At 43.3% G+C, this 24,236-nt stretch overlaps 1 protein-coding gene across 4 annotated transcripts in view; it reads right to left on the bottom strand.

Moving 5' to 3' along the window:
• Positions 1 to 24,236, bottom strand: part of LOC122557442 (fibroblast growth factor 13-like) — a 294,295-nt gene that overhangs the window by 11,039 nt on the left and 259,020 nt on the right. For all 4 annotated transcript variants that reach the window (XM_043705201.1, XM_043705199.1, XM_043705198.1 and 1 more), the window contains exon 4: positions 4,652 to 4,850. In XM_043705201.1, the coding sequence (XP_043561136.1) occupies positions 4,652 to 4,850 (199 nt within the window). The remainder of the gene's footprint in view (positions 1 to 4,651; positions 4,851 to 24,236) is intronic.

Raw genomic sequence — 24,236 nt, 5'->3', positions numbered from 1 at the left:
GAAGTGATGCATTTTGGAAGGTCGAACTCGAATGCTGAATATAGGATTAAAGACAGGATTCTTGGCAGTGTGGAGGAACAGAGGGATCTGGGTGTGCAAGGACATAAATCACTCAAAGTTGCCACCCAAGTGGATTGGGTTGTTAAGAAAGCAAATGGCGTTTTGGCTTTCATTAACAGGGGGATCAATTTTAAGAGCCGTGAGGTCCCTGGTGAGACCACACTTGGAATATTGTGTCCAGTTCAGGTCGAAAAATGTGTTGCTGGAAAAGCGCAGCAGGTCAGGCAGCATCCAAGGAGCAGGAGAATTGACGTTTCGGGCATAAGCCGTTCTTCAGCCCTTAAGCCCGAAACGTCGATTCTCCTGCTCCTTGGATGCTGCCTGATCTGCTGCGCTTTTCCAGCAACACATTTTTCAGCTCTGATCTCCAGCATCTGCAGCCCTCACTTTCTTCCAGTTCTGGTCGCCCTATTATAGGAAAGATACAGAGGCTGTGTAGAGGGTGCAAAGATGTTTTACCAGGATGCTGCCTGGACTGGAGGGCTTACCTTATGAAGAGAGGTTGAATAAACTCGGACTTTTCTCTCTGGAGAGAAGGAGGAAGAGAGGTGACCTGATCGAGGTATACAAGATAATGAGTGGCCTAGATAGAGTCGATAGCCAGAGACTTTCCCCCAGGGCAGGATTGACTGGTACGAGGGGTCATAGTTTGAAGATATTAGGAGGAAGGTATAAAGGAGACGTCAGAGGTAGGTTCTTTATGCAGAGAGTTGTGAATGCATGGAATGCGTTGCCAGCTGTGGTAGTGGAAGCAGAGTCATTCGGGACATTTAAGTGACTGCTGGACATGCACATAGATAGCAGTGAGTTGAGGGGTGTGTAGGTTAACTTACTATATTTTACATTCAGATTAAATCTCAGCACAACATCATGGGCCAAAGGGCCTGTTCTGTGCAGTATTTTTCTATGTTCTATGTTCTAGTGGAAGTCTGAGTGACATGGCTCATGGGGAGATGTGTGGCAAAGTTGGACAAGAAGACTAGCGAGGCTCATCTCAAAATCAGGGCCTACACACCCCATCTGTTAAACTTTTGACAATCGGATTGGTGCATTTCTCGCTAGGAGATGGCAAAATGCCAATAAGAGGGATTAACAATTGTTAAGCACATCTTGCCTCATGATGATTCAGCTTTCTATTTTACTAACAACATATTGATAACTCTCAATGTGGAAGTCCGAGCAGGTATCTGGTGCCTTCAGTTTGCTGCTTTCTCTGAAAGACCTCTATGTTGGATACCAAGCACCAACATCTCAGGACATGCTCCATATACACTAGTCACATATACCCCACATCTATGACGTTGGCATTCAATATGTACCTGGGACATAAACTGTACTTTTTTAAAGATATGTCATGTATATAGCTCATGGGGTATTGTGTCATCGGGATGGCCAGCATTTATTGTTCTTTCCTAATTTCCCATGAATGCTTGCTCAGTCATTTCACAGTCAACTATATTACTGTGGGTCTGGAGTCACACATAGACCAGAGCAGGTAAGGATAGTAGATTTCCTTCCACCTAGATGTGGTTTTACATTAAGCAAACATAGTCAGTATGGTCATCATTATAAGAGACTAGTTAGATTTAGTTATTAACTGAATTTAAGTTTCACTAGCTGCCCTTGGTAAGATTGGAACCCACTTCCCCAGACCATGAGCCAAGCCCTCTGGATTATGAGACCATTGACTTTCTCCCTGTACCATCATCTTCTTCTCTACTGAAACATAAGGCTCATTAGGAGCAAGGCTGGGCAGCCTTCATCGCTTGGCAGCACCACTCAAGCTCACAAATACGTCAAGAAAGTAGCATTCAAACATTCAAGGCTAATGTCCAATGACAGATCCAGAAGATAAAGTTCAGAGGAAGGGAAGACAAAATCTGAGAAATCTAATGATAACCTGACCATTGTGTCAAGCAGAGCTTTGTAAAGCTGCCCGAATGTACAGTGTTTTGGAAAGGGCAATGTACATTCAGTTTCTTTGGAGTTGCCATACACACTTAAACCAGAAGTTAGGAATCTGTTACAGTCTGCAGATTCATTTTTAACAAAGGATGCCCTCGAATGCTTGGCAGCTTCGGTGCTGGGTATCTCCGGCTCTTTTGATCCTAACAATTTCACAACCACCAGTGCTAGCAACAGACCAAAATCAAATGCACGTATTCACTATCACTCAGAGCATGGTGTTACTTTGCATAAGGATGACAATGCGATCCACCTACACTGTAACAAACAATTCCAAACTCTCCCCCAGATCTCAACTATGGTGAATAAATAATGTTGCATCCCATCACATGAGTTCAGTTACTCGTTGTGTACCACAAGGATCTGTTTTGGTCCACTGCTGTTTGTCATTTTTATCAATGACCTGGATGAGGGCATAGAAGGATGGGTTAGTAAATTTGTGGATGACAGTCAGGTCAGTGGAGTTCTGGACGGTGACGAAGGATGTTGCAGATTACAGAGGGATGTGATAAGCTGCAGAGCTGGTCTGAGAGGTAGCAAATGGAGTTCAATGTGGAAAAGTGTGAGGTGATTCACTTTGGAAGGAGTAACAGGAATGCAGAGTACTGGGCTAATGGGAAGATTCTTGGTAGTGTAGATGAGCAGAGAGACCCTTGAAAATTGCCACCCAGGTTGATAGGGTTGTTAAGAAGGCCTACGATGTGTTATCTTACATTGGTAGAAGGATTGAGTTTGGGAACCATGAGATCATGCTGCAGCTGCACAAAACTCTGGTGCGGCTGCATTTGGAGAACTGCATATAGTTCTGGTCACCACATTATAGGAAGGATGTGGAAGCTTTGGAAAGGGTGCAGAGGAGATTTACCAGGATGTTGTCTGGTATGGAGGGAAGGTCTTATGAGGAAAGGCTGAGGGACTGGAGGCTGTTTTCATTAGAGAGAGGAAAGTTGAGAGGTGACTTAATTGAGACATGTAAGATAATCAGAGGGTTAGATAGAGTGGACAGTGAGAGCTTTTTTTCTCAGGTGGTGATGGCTAGCACGAGGGGACATAGCTTTAAATTGGGGGGTGATAGATATAGGACAGATGTCAGAGATAGTTTCTTTACTCAGAGAGTAGTAGGGGCATGGGACGCCCTGCCTGCAACAGTAGTAGGCTCACCAACTTTCAGGGCATTTAAAAAGTCATTGGATAAATGTATGGATGAAAGTGGAATAGTGTAGGTTAGATGGGTTTCAGATTGGTTTCACAGGTTGGCACAACATCAGGGGTCGAAGGGCCTGTACTGCTTTGTAATGTTCTATGTTCTATCACCTTCTCAAAGCCAAATGACAATAAGATCAATAAACTAATCATTAGAACATTTAAAACCAAAATATCAAAAATCTGAATCAACTGAAATTACAACTGTGCTGTTACGTTTTCTCTGAAGATATGTTCTAACCACATATCCACACCTATACCAAAGTTATCAACTTCCATCTTCTTAGCATATTTTTATTCATCTGTGGGACATGGACATCACTGGCTGGGCCCAGCTTTTACTGCCCGTCCCTAGTTGCCCCTTGAGAAGGTGGGGGTGAACTGCCTTCTTGAACCGCTGCAGTCCCTGTGCTGTGGGTTGACCCACAATGCCCTGAGGGAGGGAATTCCAGGATTCTGACCCAGCGACAGTGAAGGAACGGTGATATATTTCCAAGTCAGGATGGTGAGTGGATCAGACAGGGTGGTGTTCCCATGTATATGCTGCCTTTGTCCTTCTGAATGGAAGTGCTCGTAAGTTTGGAAGGTGCTGTCTGAGGAGCTTTTAAATGTTTCGACACTGCCTCAGATTTGCTGCTGCTAAAGATTTTGTGACCTTCAGGTTCAACAATGATAGACAGTCATTTCAAAATGCAGCTCAGAAACAATTCCACACACACAACATTGTGGGGGAAGAGGAACTCTCCTTTGCAAACTACAGTTAATGCTAGATCTAGTCTTAACTCTGTGATGGATAGATTTTTGCCAATTGCATATATGAAGGGATAGGGGTTGAATGCAGAGCCATTAGGACACAGATTGGCCACAATTTCATTGAAAGTTGGGATATGTCCCCTTGTCCCAATTTTTAGAATCATGGACAAAAGTGTAGAGAGAAATGGAGACTTTCTTTTTCCCTCGAGGATTCTTAAATGTTTGGAAATAAAGGATGGATTTGAGAGGATAAAATGTGTCCGACCGTCTGTACTGATTGATAAACTAGTGAGAAGGATTATTAACTTAAGATTACCACACAAAGAAGGTGAGGGGATGCAGACAAAACTTTTCAACGCATTAGAGATGGAAACAGCTTATTGCTTGTGACTGCTGGGGTGCAATGTGCCCCGTGATTTAAAAAAGGAGTAGGTTCTGGATTGGAAGAGGAAGCAGAGAGATGTCAGGAAGCAAACAGGTAATTAAGACTTTAATAGAATGCTAGCATAGAGCTCCTCTTAACTGTAGCTCCCATAGCATCTCTACAATATTCAATCATTCTTTTCAACCAATATCGACCAGATTATAGATGAACCTGATCTCTGGTTAATTGCCTGTTTCCAGGTGCTCACAGTGCAAGTTAAAACCAAGAATTTTGTTGAGTGATTACCTTCTAATGGTTTGGGGAGGAAGTGGGCTGCTGGTTTATTTTTCTTCACGTGGTTTCCTTTCATGATTTCGCCCTCCTTGTTAAGTCCCAAGTACCAGCCCCTTCCAGACTGCTGCTGTCTATACAACATGGATGAGTAGGTCACATAGTAGTTTTCAAATACCGATTCCTTGAACCTGCATTCTGGTGTGAAGTGTTCCTGGTGACAGAAAGAAAGGAAAAAAACACAATCATCATTAAGTTGCTACTCTTTAAGGGAGGATGCTCATTCAAATCAGAGCTCTACAGAAATGCAACCACAGAATGAATTCCCTGAACCAGTGAATCCTTTGTAAAGCTGGAGAGATTCTTAATGAATGAGGGGGTTAAAGGGGGGGGGAGCAGGCAGAAAGGTATTGAGGTCACAATCAAATCAGCTGTGATCTTCTCAAACAGAGGAGTAGTTTTGAGGGTCTGAATGGCCTCCTGCTGTGATTCACATATCTGTATCATTCTGGTCTCCCTGGCTGTGCACCCACTTCTTCCATACAGCCTTGCTGATTGGTGGTTGCCTGTCACATGTACCGATGTAACAATAATTACTACATATTAAAAGTACATCGATTGGAATGGAGTGGGGATGTGAAAGGCTCTACATGAATGCAATCTCTCTCTTTTTGTTATCACTTTATTAAAACCAACTGTCTAAATCATATACCACAACAAATAATAAAATAGATTATTTATAAATTGAAATAAAATGACTGTAAAAACTGGTGAATTCTTACAAAACCCAACTGGTTCATTCCTATCCTCAGGACTTTATGACCATTATCGGGTTGGACTGTATATGACTCCCATCCCATATTAAGCAGGTCATTTTAACATTACACTGAGGCAGCAAAGTGCACACATTGCGTTAAGTTCAGACTTCCATCCAAATTTACTCTGAACTACCCAGGGTATAAACCCAATGACCACTGGGTGGGATGGTTTCCTATCACTCCCATTCAGGGGGAGATCTGGACGCTCCAGGTAACTATTGAGCCACACCTGAAGTATTGGATATCTGGTTCAGTTCCAGCTTGATAATTGTCTATCCCAAGCTCTATCTGAATCAACAAGAACACTCTTTAAAAAACAGTCAGTCACTCAGGTCCTAACACATTAACAGGATCTCGAAGAACTGAAATTCCACAAAGGAGATTCCTCTCAATAAACTTTGATAATACCGCCCAAAAGATGGGGAAACACAACTGGTAAAGTTAGAGAGCGAAGAGATGCAACTGCCATTCCAACCCCCCACCCTCAACCTGACCCCACAGTTCTTCCCGCACATCTCCCCCAGCATCCTACTGGGCAGAATCGATGAGCAGCTGGGTGGTGGGTAGATTCATTGTTATAATTGTTGTAGTAGGTTAACCTTAAAGGGTTAGTTTTTGGAGACAACATTAAGCACCACCTAACCGACTCACCTTGGGTCAGGAAATTGGGAAAATAGCTCTGAAGCTTGTAGGGGATTACTTGTATCATCATTACATGTTGTAGCAATGTTTAACCAGCTAATGCAATGTGTACTTGATAGCTATCATGCAATAAGCTATGTCTTTTAAACTTAGGGCCTCTTCTCATCAAGACTCACTAGTGGTCTTCCTCTGCACCATAAAGCAAACTAGCCTTTAGACCTGGTGAAGGAAAGAGGGATGGGAGAGTACCCTTCTACCCAGACATACCCACTGACCCAATAAGGCTTTGTTACTCAACTGCACTTCAAGGGCTACATTGCAAGGAAATATTAAAGAAATGAGGGTATAGATGGCTCAGGGCAGCACTACTGCTGTATGACTGTAGTGTTAAAGTACAAAAAAAATACAAACAGGAGATTTAGAATCTCTTCAGGCCAGAGAAAACAAAAATGGATCGGGGCAATTTACTTTTTGTTCATTCACAGGGTGAGAGTGTCACTGGCTAGCCCAGCATTTATTGCCCTTCCCTAATTGCCCACAGGGCAGTTAAGAGTCAACCCCATTGCTGTGGGTCTGGAGTCACATATCAGCCAGATTAGGTAAGGATGGCAGGTCCCTTCCCTAAAGGACATTAGTGAACCAGATGGGTTTTCCCCAAAAATTGGCAATTGATTCATGGTCTTAATTAGACTTTTAATCCCAGATTTTTATTGGATTTTAATTTCCCCCCAAGTGCAGAGACAAGATTTGAACACAGAACCCCACATTATTACCTTGAATGTGGGTGAGGGCCTGGAGGACTGAAGAATGGCTAATGTTATCCCCTTGTTTAAGAATGGTAGCAGTGATAATCTAGACAATTATAGACAGGTGAGCCTGATGTCAGTAGTAGGGATGCTGCTGAAGAAGATACTGAATGATAGGATCTATTCCCATTTGGAAGACAATGGGCTTACTAATGATAGACAACATGGTTTTGTGCAGGGAAGGTCATGTCTTACCAACTTAATAGAATTCTTTGAGGAAGTGACAAAGTTGATTGATGAGGGAAGGGTTGTGGATGTCATAAACATGGACTTCAGTAAGGCATTTGATAAGGATCCCCATGATGGGCTAATGGAGAAAGTGAAATTACCTGGAGTCCAGGGTGTACTAGCGAGATGGATAGAGAACTGGCTGGGCAGCAGGAGATAGAGAGTAGTAGTGGAAGGGAGTTTCTCAAAATGGAGAATTGTGACCCACAGGGATCCGTGATGGGACCACTGTTGTTTGTATTATACATAAATGATCTGGAGGAAGGTAGAGGTGGTCTGATTAGCAAGTTTGCAGATGACACTAAAATTGGTGGAGTAGCAGATAGTGAAGGGGACTGCCAGAGAATACAGCAAAATATAGATAGATTGGAGAGATGGCCAGAGAAATGGCAGATGGAGTTCAATCCAGGCAAATGCGAGGTGTTGCATTTTGGAAGATCCAATTCAAGAGTGAACTATACAGTGAATGGAAAAGTCCTGGAGAAAATTGATATACAGAGAGATCTGGATGTTCAAGTCCATTATACCCTGAAGGTGGCAACGCAGGTCAGTAGAGTGGTCAAGAAGGCATACGGTATGCTTTCCTTCATTGGACGGGGTATTTAGTACAAGAGCTGGCAGGTCATGTTACAGTTGCACAGGACTTTGGTTTGGCCACATTTGGAATACTGCGTACAGTTCTGGTCGCCACATTACTAAAAGGAAGTGGTTGCTTTGGAGAGGGTACAGAGGAGGTTCACCAGGATGTTGCCTTGTATGGAAGGTGCTAGCTATGAAGAGAGGTTGAATAGATTAGGATTATTTTTATTAGAAAGATGGGGGTTGAGGGGGGACCTGATTGAGCTGAAAATGTGTTGCTGGAAAAGCGCCTGAAGAAGGGCTTATGCTCGAAACGTCGATTCTCCTGTTTCTTGGATGCTGCCTCACCTGCTGCGCTTTTCCAGCAGCACATTGTCAGCTCTGATCTCCAGCATCTGCAGTCCTCACTTTCTCTTCGGGGGACCTGATTGAGGCCTACAAAATTCTGAGAGGTATAGACAGGGTGGATAGCAAGGAGCTTTTTCCCAGAGTGGGGGACTCAATTACTAGCAGCTACGAGCTCAAAGTGAGAGGGAAAAGTTTAAGGGAGATATGCAAAGTGAGAGGGGAAAAGTTTAAGTTTACACAAGAGGATGGTGGGGGCCTGGAACATGTTGCCGGTGGAGGTGGTAGAGGTGGGAATGATAGCAGCATTTAAGATGTGTCTAGACAGATACATGAATGGGCAGGGGGCAGAGGGATATAGATCCTTGGAAAATTGATGGCAGGTTTAGATAGAGAATTTGGATCGGTGCAGGCTTGGAGGGCCGAAGGGCCTGTTCCTGTGCTGTAATGCTCTTTGTTCTTTGTTCGGCCTGAGTCTCTGCATTAACAGACCAGCAATAATACCATTAAGCCATCACCTCCCCATTGACCAAAGTTTGCAACATGTTAGAGTGATCGATGGTGTAGATAAAAAGAAACTATTTCTAATGGATGGACCAGAGAACATGAATCAACAAATTAAAACCTGGGCTTTACAGAAGAGAGATTAGAAAACATTTTGACAATAGCAGAAATTTGCGACTTCCTTCCGTTAGATCAGTTATTAATTATAAATGTGAGATTTGTTAATGAAAAGTAAACACATTAATGGATACGGGGCATTTATTGGCCAAATGAATTTGAGGGACCGAAATGGTCAAACTCCTGTTGATAAAGTAGAACAGGCTCACTGGGTAGTTGACTCAGCCCCACAATTCCCCCATTTTGATGCTAGCCTTAGATTCCCTTCACATGGTTGAAGAATAATCCAGAAAAATATCCAGGGCTGCTGTCACAGAGGCTGAGAGAGCCAATACAGGCCTGTTGGCTAAAGGTAATCACAGCCAGAGAATAACAAAATCAAACCAATCTTCACTGGCAACAGAAAGATTGATTCATGACTGCTTGTAGTAAGGAAACACACTGTTCTCCATCCCTTTTCTATACACCTATTATTCAATTACTCCAGCTTCCAATGGGATTGACAGCAAAATAATGCAGTTCTATTACAGACATTCTGGACATTTTGGCGTACTGAACTCAGCAGAATGATTTTGAATCCAGGGCAGGACTGCAGAATGACATTTGAAATTAAGAACTATTACAAGGCAAGAATTGTCACACAGTAGTAAATGGGTGAGATTATAGTTTGTGAGCTGAAAATATATTCAGCACTGGTCTTTTCTGAAGATTGATTGCTTCATGGAAAATCTAATTTAAAAACCACTGGTGGGTCATTTCGACTCTGTGATAGTGTCAAACAGGTGAGGATGACCCTGCAGCATAAAATGCAGGCAGGGTTGTAAGCAGGCTTTTGGCTCACTGTTGTTATGTTTTCTATCTCAGAGTAATGCAGAGGTAACATTGATACCTACAAAAGGGTCTTTGAACCTGAAACATTAACTGTTTCTCTCTCCACAGATGCTGACAGACCCGCTGAGTTTCTCCAGCAGTTTCTGTCTTGGTTTCTACGTGTGTAACAGATATTATCCACATGTCAACCCAGACATCATCTTCAGCATCTTCCCAAAAATTGTTTACCTCTCCCTGATCCCACATTAACCAATAAAATGGTGAGTATCAATAGCAAACAGCCTCACATAATCAAACACAGAACAACTGAACACAACTTTCCTCCCCTTGTAAAAACTAAGGACTTCATTTGAAATGAAATAATCTGAAACAACAAAAGACCAATCAAGCACAGTGAGCAGCAGTAGTAAGCAGGCTCACATAATCAAAGATAGATATTTGATCACCACATTCGGTGCCACCTATTCTTCATGCTTATATAGAATGAAGATCACTCCATCCCACTCTCCACAATGTATTGCGCATTGCTGAGTCAGTCGTGGGCCAGTTGCATAACAACTAAATTTCACATAATTTATATCCTGGAAATTTTTTCCTTGCCAATGTCATCAACCAATTATTGTTTCATTCTCTAGGGAAAGATATGAAGGCAACAGGAGTGACCCATCTCAAGCTAACAACATTTAACAAAAATAATTCAAAATGCACAAAGTCCTCAGCTGATAAATCCGTATGCCTCCAGGTTAAACAACATTTGGTGGAAGCGCTGAGGGTGGCAGGGGCACAGAGTGTTCTCTGGGTGGTGGATTTAATGTCCCATCACCAAGAGTGGCTCGGCAGCAGCATTACTGATCGAGCTGGTCGGGTCCTAAAGGACATCGCTGCTGGACTGGGTCAGCGGCAGGTGGTGAGGGGATCAACAAGAGGGAAAAACATACCTGACCTCATCCTTACCAACCTGCCAGCTGCAGGTGCACCTGTCCATGCCAGTATCGGTTAGAGTGACCACCGCACAGTCCTTGTGGAGATGAAGTCCCACTTTCAGATTGAGAATACCCTCCATTGTGTTGTGTGGCACTGTCACCGTGCTAAATGGGACAGAGTTCAAACAGATTTGCAACACGTATGAGGCAAAAACTTTGGAATACTGGAAGCTGCCTGGGCAGCATGACATCTATTTGAGAAAGGTAAAGGAAGGAAAGAACTTTGACCTTTGGACATTAAAGGTCAAGTCTTGTATGAGACTTCGGGAAAATCATTCTCTTTGAGGAGTTTTAAAATGTACTCCCTCCATTTGTATGAACTCACATAGAAAACTGAATAGTTGTAACTGCAGTAAGTGAAGCCGAAATAACCAATGACTGCAAACTGGTCCACAAATCCAAAACCTTTTCCTAGATCTCCCACAAACCTGAGAAGGTTAGAAAGTGAGCGTATGAAAGGAAGGCTAGTGCTAGGGACAGCTGGCAATGTCCCCAGGATCTCCTCTGCAGGCCTGAAGGGAAGGCACTGAGGGTGGAACTGATAGAGAACATCCAAAATAGCAGCAGCTGGAGGCCATTTGGCCTTTGCTGTCCCTGATATCCAGGGGCTTAAGCACCTCCAATGCCGCAAGGTGGGACAACTTTGAGTGGTTTGATTGAAGTTGCAGGGAGAGTGGTGGTGGTGGGGGTTGTGGAGGGGAGTGTACAATCAGTACAGGAGGCCAGATCAAGAATGCAACAGAGTGAATTGTAGCTCTGAGTGAAAAGTATAGACGTGGCAGATAGATTGTTGACTTCCTCTGCACTATCTTACAGGCATGGGGAATTCTTGTCAACTGAAAAAAAAGTTACTATTTTCTCGCAAATGAATCAAGTAAATAGTTATTCTTAGAGATACAGAAGCATCTTTAAACCCTCTTGCTGGAGCAAAGCATAACCTTTCTACCAACAAGTTACATGGATGTTCAATTTTTGTTGAATAGTATGAGTGGGGCGTATATACCCCCATATCAAGGTCACTCAGAGTGACCGTACATCTATAACTGTACTGTTGGTGTTGTCTACAGTTTACCCATTCACAGAGCCAACTTACTCCAAGGGAATTATTTGATCAAAGCAATGGATCCCGAAGGCTGTTTGAGGTCAATAAAACAGAGTAGTTGCAGGAAAAGGTTAGGGAAGTGTTTCCTTTATCTGTACTGCCCTGAACAATGGATAAAAAATATTCAATTATCACAGGTCATGTTGGCTGTAGAGACAGATATTTGATCATCTGAAACCTTCTGTGGGGATTTGGATAATCTCGATAAGTCTGCTCGGATCGAGATTCAGTGAGCTGATGCCAAGATATTGAGAGGAGCTCATTCAGTTCAAGCTTAAGATGAAATAGAGGGAGGGAGTTCAGGAACGGTATAAAATGGAAAATGGAATTCTGATTTAGGAAGTGAAAAAATCCTCAAAGACCTACAGATGATGAGTGGATGAAACATTGGTATCACACAGAGATCATCACGAAACATTAAAGGGAGCCCATGGAGTCCAAATGTTATGGCATGTAGGAATGCCATAGTCCCAAGCATGTTAGATAAAACACTCTTACTGGCCAGGAGGAGTCGCAAAGCTGACAACAGGAAATCCAGTGTACAAGCATTCCAATTCTCACACACACAGTCTCTGAGGAACCATTTAGAATCAATAACCAGACAATTCAGAAACTCTTTGGCCCATCAATCCTGTACTGACAAAGTGACAGGAATAGTGTCTACAGGATTAGTGCCAGAACACTGGAGGATAGCAAATATTGTTCCCTTGTTCAAGGGGAGTAGCGACAACCCGGGTAATTATAGACCAGTGAGCTTTACTTCGGTTGTGGGTAAAGTGTTGGAATGAGTTATAATAGATAGGATTTATAATCATCTTGATAGGAATAAGTTGATTAGCTATAGTCAACATGGTTTTGTGAAGGGTAGGTTGTGCCTCACAAACCTTATTGAGTTCTTTGAGAAGATGACCAAACAGAAGGATGAGGGTAAAGCGGTTAATGTGGTGTATATGGATTTCAGTAAGGCACTTGATAAGGTTCCCCACGGTAGAAAATACAGAGGCATGGGATTGAAGATGATTTAGTGGTTGCGATCAGAAATTAGCTAGCTGAAAGAAGACAGAGGGTGGTGGTTGATGGGAAATGTTCATCCTGGAGTTCAGTTACTCGTGGGGTACTGAAAGGATCTGTTTTGGGGTCACTGCTGTTTGTCATTTTTGTAAATGACCTGGCTGAGTGCGTAGAAGGATGGGTTCATAAATTTACAGATGACACTAAGGTCAGTGGAGTTGTGGATAGTGCTGAAGGATGTTGCAGGTTACAGAGAGACATAGATAAGCTGCTGGGTTGGGCTGAGAGGTGGCAAATGGAGTTTAATGCAGAAAGTGTGAGGTGATTCACTTTGGAAGGAGTAACAGTAATAAGGAGTACCAGGCTAATGGTAAGATTTTTGGTGGTGTAGATGAGCAGAGAGATCTCGGTGTCCAGGAATATAGATCCTTGAAAGTTGCCACCCAGGTTGACAGGGTTGTTAACAAGGCATATGGTGCGTTAGCTATTATTGGACAGGGATTGCATTTCGGAACAATGAGATCATGCTTGCGCTGTAAAAAATTCTGGTGTGGCCGCACTTGGAGTATTGCGTACAGTTCTGGTCACCGCATTATAAGAAGCATGTGGAAGCGTTGGAAAGGGTTCAGAGGAGATTTACCAGGATGTTGCCTGGAATGGAGGGAAGGTCTAATGAGGAAAAGCTGAGGGACTTGAGGCCTTCTTCGTTAGAGAGAAGAAGGTTGAGAGGTGACTTAATTGAGACGTATAGGATAATCAGAGAGTTAGAGTGGAAAGTGAAAGCCTTTTTCCTTGAATGGTGATGGCGAGCACGAGGAGACATAGCTTTAATTGAGGGGTGATAGATATAGGACAGATGTCAGAGGTAGTTTCTTTACTCAGAGAGTAGTAGGGACATGGAACGCACTGCCTGCAACGGTAGTAGACTCACCAACTTTAAGGGCATTTAAATGGTCACTGGATAGACACATGGATGAGAATGTAAGTACTTTTAAAGACAGTGGGGTTTCCTGCCACAACCACCCTCCCAGGCAGTGCACTGCAGACCCCACCCCCCACACCCTCTGGGTGAAAAGAAGATTCTTCAAATTCCCTTAAAGCCTCCTGAATTTCACTTTAAAATGATGCTCCTTTGTTATTGACAATTCAACTAAGGGGAGCAGCTGCTTTCTATCCATCCTACCCATGCTCCTCATAATCTTATACATCTCTGTCAGGACCTTCTTCAACCTTCTCTACTCCAGAGAAAACAACCCGAGCTTATCCAGTCTCTCTCCACCGCTGTAATGCTCCAGCCCAGACAGCATCCTGGTGCATCTCCTCTGCACCCCCTCCATTACAATCACATCCTTCCTATAGTGTGGGGACCAGAACTCCAGCTGTGGCCTAACCAAAGTTTTGTCCAGCTCCAACATAACCTCTGTGTTCTTACAATTTATGACTGATAAGGGCAAGTGTTCTGAATGCCTGGAGTTTCAGAGGCTGAGGGTGACCTTACAGCAGTTTATAAATTCATGAGGGGCATGGATAGGGTGAATAGCCAAGGTCTTTTCCCTGGGTTGGGGGATTCTAGAACGAGAGGGCAGAGGTCTAAGTTGAGATGGGAAAGATATAAAAGAGACCTAAGGGGCAACCTTTTTCACACAGAAGATAGTGCGTGTATGGAATGAGCTGCCAAAGGAATTGGTGGAGGCTGGTTCAATTACACATTTAAAAGGCATCTGGATGGGTATATGAACAGGAATGGTTTTAGAGGGATATGGGCCAAGTGCTGGCAAATGGGACTAGATTAATTTAGGATATCTGGTTGGCATGGACGAGTTGGACCGAAGGGTCTGTTTCCATGCTGTATGTCTCTATGACTCTATTAACCTGTCCTGCCATCTTCAGGGATTTGTGGACACATCCCAAGATCCATCTCTTCCTCTGAGCTTCCTAGTGTCCTGCCATTCAATTAGTACTTTAGTAGGGAGCTACTAGATTGTGTGCAGCCCTTTCAAATAGAATCGTAGAATTTTACAGAGCAGGAGGCCCATTGTATCTGTACCTGCTAAAGTCAAGAAATATCAGTATATCCTTTTAGTGATGTGGATGTGGGTGTTCATGTTCCCAGGTACTATTCCTTGAGAACAATCACTGCTAAAGGTAGTGATCGAGAAGTCATCCAGTTCTTAGCTTGATGTGGAGTATCAATGGAGAGCTGATCTGATCAAAATTCTAACTACACGTTTAAAACTTTTCCAGAAGTTATGATCAGTCCAAGTGTAACAGTTAAAATTTCCATACTCGAGGGGTTTTAGAAAGGTGTTATCAAACCCTCAGAACAATGATCAGAGCATATTGTTATCGACATCCTGATGATTGAGGCAAGGAAATGGAATTTATTTATTTACTGAATAAGGCTACAAGTTTTCAGCCTGTTGACATAGTTTATGGGAACTAAGGGAAGATCCCCAAAAATTAATCAAGGAAAATGTTCTTAGGACAGAGGGAGGCATCCTTTGCATTAGACAGTGTATCTGTGTCCAGGAGTGGCTCAAGAACACATTATAGTATCACAGACAACCAGGAGGAAATGGACTGGTTAGCACATCAAATTCCAAACATATCAACCAGAGATTGTGTTAGTACAATCGCCTTTCCAAGGTGCATGGCTCTGAAGTCCACACAGGGCAGTGGAAAGGTTTGGTGAATTATTTGATTGCTAACCAGAGGAAGAATAGGTTGTGTCACAAGAATATGTTGGAACGAAACCACTGCTGGGAGAGACTGATGAGTGCAGACTGTGTCAGGTGACTAGAACAGTTGAGAATGAAAGAGAGAGTAAACACAAAGATGGAGGATTAACCAAGTCCCAAATTGAACCTCTTTCTCTCTGATGAGCTAATGTTTAGTAGATTAGACTCTATGCCTTCCTATTTCACAAAATCACTGAAGTGTTACATTGCAAACAGAGGCCAATCAGCCCATCATGTCTGCATCAGCTCTTCCATTGAGCACTCCACCTAATATCATTCTGCTGTAAAACTGAGGATTCTTCAGGTTTCAAACATTTCTGAGGACCTCAACTGAATCAGATTCTCAGGCAGTACATACCAAACCCAAACCATTTATGTGAAAAAAAAGCTTTTCCTAGTTTTGCTTCTTTTAATTGTTATGCCCTCATGTTCTTAATCTGGTCACAATTTCAGAGTGTAAGATCCAGTCAACTGAAGATCTCAACATCAATGAAGAACTGATGAAAACAGGAATACACAAGAGGCCAGAGTTTAAATTAGAAATAGACATAAATGTAGTCAATACTGATTGGAAAAATGTGCAGAGCTTCAAGCAGATGGCAATTCAACCATACAATGGTATCACTGTCCATTGGACTCTGAAGAGCCCCACCCAGACTCTCAACATCGCTATCCACAGATACAATCAAACCTGCTGAGTTTCTTTCACACTTTATGCTTTTATTTCATATCTCAAGTATCTACAGCATTTTGCTTTTATTGGGGCAAGCTGGTGATTGGCTGCAACTCTATCAGTCCCTCATGACCTCAATCCCCTCTGTGTCCACACACTCAATGTCAGTAATTCATTAATTGGTGAGAATCATTCTGTCTGCAACTAAACCCAAGCTTCAGTGTGACAACTCTAACTTAAAGCTTGATTGCTAATACCAAGTAACAATTAGACCTATTACAGATGCTAAATGAGGATGCTAAATTGAGATGTAGAAGAATGAGGAGACTCAACCAAGCTCCTGACAGAATGGAAGGGAATCCCTAAAGGGAAACCGAGCTGTGCGGCTTAGCCACACGTGATGTGGACGTAGCAGAGCCTTCTCCGATAAAACAGCATCTTTACTGCTTCACAGAAACCAGCTCAGGTGAAAGCAGAAATCCAGCTCAGGTTGGGAAACAGCCTAGTTGTATCCAGTCAAAGTAGATGGAGTTCACCAATCATGCTCGTGCCTAAGATTGATCATTCAGCCAAATAGTACAGTGGCTGCATTGTGGCTCAGTGGTTAGCACTGCTACCTCACAGCACCAGGGACTCAGGTTCGATTCCAGCCTTGGGTGACTGCCTGTGTGGAGTTTGTACATTCTCCCTATGTCTGCATAGGCTTTCTTCCCCAGTACAAAGATGTGCAGGCTAGGTGGATTAGCCATGGGAAATGCAGGATAATGGGGTGGATCTGGGTGGGATATTCTTTGAAGAGTTAGTGTGTACTTAAATGGCCTGCTTCCACACTGTAGGGATTCTACTCTATGATACAGGAAGGTCGAATCGGTGGATAAACGCTGACTATTTCCCACTTGGAAGGCTTTTACTAGGGTTAGCAGTGCCAGGTTTCTCACTAAAATCAATGTTTTAAACCGATACTCACAAGTTATTTTAATAGCTCAAGTTGCAGAGATCACACTAAATGATCTTTTCCCAATGTTGGCTGGGGCCATTCAGCCAAGGAAGTTCCCAGTCTCTTTCCAGAGACTGATGGTAGCAAATGGGAGCAAATTAGAAACGCCCGAATTGTGTAGTTAACTTTGACGTTCTGTTATCCAGCAACACTGGAAAGGACCACTTGGAACAATTAGAAGTTCTTGGATGATACCTTTTAGATTTAGTCTTAAATCCCACCAAATGTATGTTTTAAAAGGTACGGATAAACTACCTAAATTGTATTGTAGGATGAATGCTGGCAATGAAAGTACAAATGCAACATAGAACATGGAATGTTACAGCACTGTACAGTCCCTTCAGCCTTCGATGTTGTGCTGACCTATGAAATTAATCTGATGCCCACCTAATTTAGATTGTTTCATTATTATCCATATGTAAGCCCAATGCCCATTTAAATGTCCCTAAAATTGGTGAGTCTGCTATTGTTGCAGACAGGCTGTTCCACGCCTCTGCTACTCTCTGAGTAAAGAAACTACCCCGACATCTGTCCTATTTCTATCACCCCTCAACTTAAAGTTATGTCCCCTCATGCTAGCCATCACCATCTGAGGAAAAAGGCTCTCACTGTCCACCCTCTGATTATCTTGTATGTTTCAATTAAATCACCTCCCAACCTTCTTCTCTCCAATGAAAACAGCCTCAGTTCCCTCAGCCTTTCCTCGTAAGACCTTCCCTCCATACCAGGCAACATCCTCGTAAATCTCCTTTGAACCCTTTCCAAAGCTTCCACATCCTTCCTATAATGCAGTGACCAGAACTGAACACAATACTCCAAGTGTGGCCTTACCAGTGTCTTGTACAGCTGAAGCATGATCTCATGGCTCTGAAACTCAATCCCCCTACCAATAAATGCTGACGCACTATATGCCTTGTTAACAACCCTATCAATCTGGGTGGTAACTTTCAGGGATTTATGCACCTGGACACAGAGATCTCTCTGCTCATCTACACTGCCAAGAATTTTACCATTAGCTCAGTACTCTGCATTCCTGTTACTTCTTCCAAAGTGAATTAGCTCACACCTTTCTGCATTAAACTCCGTTTGCCACCTCTCATTCCAGCTCTATATCTTACCTATGTCCCTCTGTAACCCACAACATCCTTCGGCACTATCCACAACTTTGCCCACCTTAGTGTCACTTGTAAATTTACTAACTCATCCTTCTACACCCACACCCAGATCATTTATAAAAATGACAAACAGCAGTGGCCCCAAAACATTACTGGTAACTGAGTTCCAGGATGAACATTTCCCATCAACCACAACCCTTGTCTTCTTTCAACTAGCCAATTTCTGATCCAAACCACTAAATCATCTTCAGTCCTGAAGCTCTATTTTGTGCAATAGCCTTCTGTGTGGAACCTTATCAAATGCCTTACTGAAGTCCATATACACCACATCAACCACTTTACCTTCATCCACTTGTTTTGTCATCTTCTCGAAGAACGCAATAAGGTTGCGAGGCATGACCCACTCTTCACAAAACCATGTTGACTATCCCTAATCAAATTATTCCTTTCCAGATGATTAAAATCCTTTCTCTTATAACCTTTTCGAACACCTTACCCCCAACCAAAGTAAGGCTCACTGGCCTATAATTACCAGGGCTCTCCCGACTCCCCTTCTTAAACAAGGGAACAACATTTGCTATCCTCCAGTCTTCTGGTGTTATTCCTGTCGAGAGAAGAAGATCAAAGCCAAAGGCTCAGAAATCTTCTCCCTGGCTTCCCAGAAAATCTGAGGATAAATCCCATTTGGCCCAATTGTCTTATCTATTTTCAGATCTTCAAAAAATTGCTAAAACCTCCTCTTTGTCAACTTCAATCCTATCTAAGTACAAGAGGAAATTGCTACCTGTAAAACTAAATCAGAAATGAGGAGTTTTTTAGGGATGGGTGGTTTCTATCACAAGCATGTACCAAATGTCAGCAGCACTATAACTGCTCTAGTGACAGACTTAATACACGAGAGAAGAGGCAAGAGACTGTGTCACATGGATATATTTTAACAGAGCCACAGGTGGGAGGAATGGAATGAGTACAGGTCTGTCAGATAGCTATGACAGCAGAGGATAAGGGACAGTTAGTAATGAGGCAGATAGAGGATTAGGTAATTCCCAGTTTGAACCAGCTCCAATCCAGTTAGTGACTATGGAACTTTGAGAAGCTCCTTGTAGAAAATTTCAATTAGCAATTTTAGGAAAAAGCCCTTGCGGTGAATTGCTTCAGCTCAGTTGGCTGGATTGTTGGTTACAGAGCAGTGTGATGCTAACAACATGGGTTCAATTCCCATCACCTGTTTGACTCTCCTTCTCAACCTCTTCCCTCACTCTGAGGTCTGGTGGCCCTCAGGTTAAATCACCACCAGTCACTTCTCTCTGAGAGAGCAGTCCCTATGGTCTGGTAAGACTGTGGCAACAACAACAAACCTTGCAAAATGTGTGTTTCCGAAACTACCAAGTCATATAGGACAGATGCTAATCCGGTCAGAAAAGTGCGATTCCCCGCATAAAAACTAAACCAGAAAAAAAACTCAAAGAACTTTGGTAAGGGAGTGTGACCCCTTCTGAGAGGCAGAAAGCAGCTCTAACTGAGAAGGCAATGTTGCTCCCAATTTAACAAAACCTTTCACTGACACATAGATGTTCATAACACAGAAGGAAGCCATTCAGCCTACTGCATCCATGCTGGTCAATAGAAATCTGACAATACTAATCCCACTTTCCAGGGCAGTTAAACTACAGTGTTAACAGTCATTTCTGTTCCAGTTGCATAGTGAGGTTTGTGTACTGATAGAGCCAAGGTGTGAATATTTGACAAAGGACTCCACCTTGGAGCACGCATATTGTCTTGCTCCACATGTCATTGCACAGAAGGTACCAGAGAACAGGCATTGATATAAACTGGAGGTAGCCATGATAGAAATATATTGGCTCCCTCCTGCCCTTTGACCCTGTTGCTTTCTGCATCACTCCCAAAAGACTGCGTGATGATTATCATTGGATCAAACTCAAAGCAACAAAATGGAGACCTGCTCCAGCAGATGTCAGGTGACCCAGTTGGATTCTGGCAGCGAAACACCCTGAGGAGTGGTATTAAATACACACTGTGTTGTGAATGCATGGAATGCGTTGCCAGCAGTGGTGGTGGAAGCAGTGTCATTGGGGACATTTAAGCGACTGCTAGACATGCACATGGATAGCAGTGAGTTGAGGGGTGCGTAGGTTAAATTACTACATTTTACATTAGGATTAAACCACAGCACAACTTTATGGCCAAAGGGCCTGTTCTGTGCTGTACTTTTCTATGTTGTATGTTCTAAATGTCACACTGCTGTCATTCTGGTCCTCGACCATGTATTTCCAAAACCTTAGCTCATGACACATTAGAATTCCTGACTCACAGGTTCAAACCCCTGGTTAATAACAGCACATTCACGTTTCAAACAGCGCTCTGCAGGAGGAAATGCTTTGTCACTTCTTCTCAAACTCTCAGGTCCCAGCTGTTTAGGCAAGTCAGATCCCAGACTGAGACACGGCTTCAGAGACCAGAGTTTTTTATTTGTCTTTATTGTGAAGGTCGATGACTGGACAAACTGGCAAGAGGCTGCCAATGCAATTTAAGAAAAGATCATAGGAATTTCTCAGACAAAAAACACAAAATATTTTACACTAGCCAGATATATTGGAATGATCTCATTACATAAATCAGAAAGAAAGATTTAGTGCTTCTATCTTAACAATAGTCTTATCGTCACTCAAACCCTGCTGAAGGGACTGCCCTACCTCCATGTTAATGCTGCCTGGTCAGCCAGCACAGCTACAATCAGTTTCTTTCTGTCAATGTGCCTCACTTTCACTTGATACTATTATCTTCAGTACGTGTCTCTCAACAAACTCTGGAAACAAATTGCTGACTCAGCTCACTATTCCTTAACATGGGTGTTCATGGAGGTTAGTCAAACTCATGTCTTAGCTGAAATCATATGATGTTTTGTGATTTTTTTGAACTCATTTTTTAAAACTGCTTTCTGACCTTTCAAATCAAAAGTTAGACCTTCAGATAACTGAAAAATTAAAACCCATTTTTCTCTTTTACTTTAGAACCTAAGTTCTCAAAAGAAAATGAGTGATGATTTCAGAGCAATCCTGACTGAATGATGGATTTTACGCTCCAGCTAGAGTCTTGCATTCCCTTTGCTGAATCTAACCGCAACTACACTGGCCCCACCCCCCACCTTTTCCTCCGCTACATCGATGACTGTATCGGCGCCGCCTCGTGCCTCCTCTCAGGTGGAAGACATCGTACCCAAAGAGCTACCAACCAATTCAAGGTACTTTCCCCACCACTGCCATTAGGAGCACTGTCTGTTGCCAACGATGCACCCACCAGAGACCGAAATAGCTGAGGGAACCCACGGTGGTCAGAGCATGGAGTCAGAAGAAAAGGCAAGAGGGTTTTTTTCCCAGCAGGCTTCATTCCCTGATGCTGGTCCCTCAATCAGGCTCCACGAGGGGGTGAACTCTATCCCTGACAACATTGTGGGTCTACCGCCATTAAATGGGCGACAACAGTTCAAAAAGGCAGCTCACCATCACCTCCTTGAGGGCGATGTGCAATACACACATCCCCTGATTAAATTAAGAAAGAACATTAGAATCAGCGACTGTTCCCTCCAGCTACCCAGAAAGCAGCCTATCCTTCTCCTCTCACAATGAGCCCCCTGCCCAGTGTGGGTCCTAGCAATGCCACAGTGGGAGCCTTGTGGATCACTGAACAAAATCCATTGGCTCTCCTGCCCTCGTATTTAATCATTACCCCCAATCTTGGCAGCTTTCTTTCGAATCTACAGTTTAGATTCTTGTCTTCAATGCTCCTAATTACAAAATGTTAATTTTGTTAATAGATTGACATTTGGGGCTGAGAGTTCCTCCTCTCTCATAATTAAGGAATTCCACTCTGCTACCTTATCACTTTTACCAAGAACTTGGCAACAAGAGACTTGGGTGGAGACTCAATCAGTTAGCCTATTTACTATCCCAGTTTCATTCAGGCATTTCATGGCAGACTAACTCAAAGTATTTGTGAAATGCTGTCCAATACCTGTGGGTGTGCTCTTGTGATTCTTGAAGCTACAGACCCTTTCATGTGAATTACAGTTAAGATTAGACCAGAAAACCATAAGAAATAGGAACAGCAGTAGGTCCCTCCAGCCTACTCCACCATTCAATAGGATCTTGCCTGATTTGGTATTCCTCGCATCTACTTTTCTGCCTTTTCCCTATAACCCTTAATCAAGAATCTCTCTCAGCCTTCAATATCCACAGGGACTCTGCCCCCACAGCTCTCTGTGGAAAGGAGTTACAAAGACTAACAACCCTCTGAGAGAAGAAATCCCTCCTCATCTCAGCCTGAAATTGGTGCCCCTTTACTTTGAGACTGTGCCCTCTGGCCCTGCAGGAGAAACATCTTCTCAGCATTGACCCTGACAAGCTCCTGAAGATTCCATTGTTTCAATGAGATCACCTCCCATTCCTCTCAACTCCAGTGAGTACAGCCCCAAACTGTTTAGCCTTTGTTCCTAAGACAATCCCTCCCCATACCAGGGATCATCCTAGCGAACTCTCTCTGACCCATCCCCAATGAAATAGAACATAGAACAGTACAGGACAGGCCCATCAGCCATCGATGTTGTGCTGGCCTTTTATCCGATTCTAAGATCAGATTAACCTACATACCCTTCATTGTACAAACTTCCGTGTGCTTATCTAAGAGTCACTTAAATGTCCCTAGTGTATCTGTCTCTACTACCACTGCTGGCAGTGCATTCCATGCACTCACCACTCTCTGAGTAATGAACCTACCTCTGACATCTCTCCAAACCTTCATCCAATCACCTTAAAGTTATGCCCCCTTCTGATTCACATTTCCGCCCTGGGAAAAAGTCTCTGGTTATTCACTCTATCTATGCCTCTCATCATCTTGTACACCTCTATCAAGTCACCTCTCATCCTTCCTTACTCCAATGAGAAAAGCCCTAGCTCCCTCAACCTGTCTTCATAAGACATGCCCTCCAGTCCAGGCAACATCCTGGTAAATCTCCTCTGCACCCTCTCTAAAGCCTCCAGATCCTTCCTATAATGAGGTGACCAGAAGTGAACACAATATTCCAAGTGTGGTCTAACCAGGGCTCTATAGAGCTGCAGCACAATCTTGTAGCTCTTAAACTCAATCCCCCTGCTAATGAAAGCTAACACACCATAAGCCTTCCTAACAACCCCATCAACTTGGGGGGGCAACTTTGAGGGATCTATGGAGATGGACCCCAAAATCCCTCTGTACCTCCACAATGTCAAGAATCCTTTAACCCTGTATTCAATACTCAAATTTGACCTTCCAAAGTGAGTGACTTCACACTTTTTCAGGTTGAATTCCATCTGCTACTTATCAGCCCAGCTCTGCATCCTGTCAATGTCCCGTTGCAACCTACAACAGCCCTCCACACTATCCACAACTCCACCAATCTTCATGTCATCAGCAAATTAACTCACCCTTCCGCTTCCTCATCGAAGTCATTTATAAAAATTACAAAGAGCAGAAGTCCCAAAACCGATCCCTGTGGAACACTACTGGTCACTGAGCTCCAGGCTGAATACTTTCCATCTACTACCCTCCTCCGTCCTCTATGGGTCAGCCAATTGTATCCAGACAGGCAGATCTCGCCGTATCCCATGCCTTCTTACTTTCTGAACAGGCCTACCATGGGGAACCTTATCAAACGCCTCGCTAAAATCCACATACACCACATCCTGCTATTGTAAGGACAGACTGACAGGCAGAGGGGGTGGGGTGGCCATGCTGGTAAGGGATGATATTCAGTCCCTTGCGCGGGGGGAACCTAGAATCAGGGGATATAGAGTCAGTATGGATAGAGCTGAGAAATACTAAGGGTAAAAAGACCCTCTTGGGAGTTATCTACAGGCCCGGATGTAGTCCAGATGTCGGATGAAAGTTGAATCAGGAGCTGAAATTGGCCTGTCGCAAAGATGTCACTACAGTTGTTATGGGGGATTTCAACATGCAGATAGACTGGGAGAATCAGGATGGTATTGGACCTCAAGAAAGAGACTTTGTGGAGTGCCTCTGAGATGGATTCTTAGAACAGCTTGTGCTGGAGCCTAC

This window comes from Chiloscyllium plagiosum, chromosome 15 (genome assembly GCF_004010195.1).
Source record: "Chiloscyllium plagiosum isolate BGI_BamShark_2017 chromosome 15, ASM401019v2, whole genome shotgun sequence".
Lineage (NCBI taxonomy): Eukaryota > Metazoa > Chordata > Chondrichthyes > Orectolobiformes > Hemiscylliidae > Chiloscyllium > Chiloscyllium plagiosum.
Note: the sequence above shows the minus strand (reverse complement) of the source record. Positions and strands in the feature narration are given on the sequence as shown.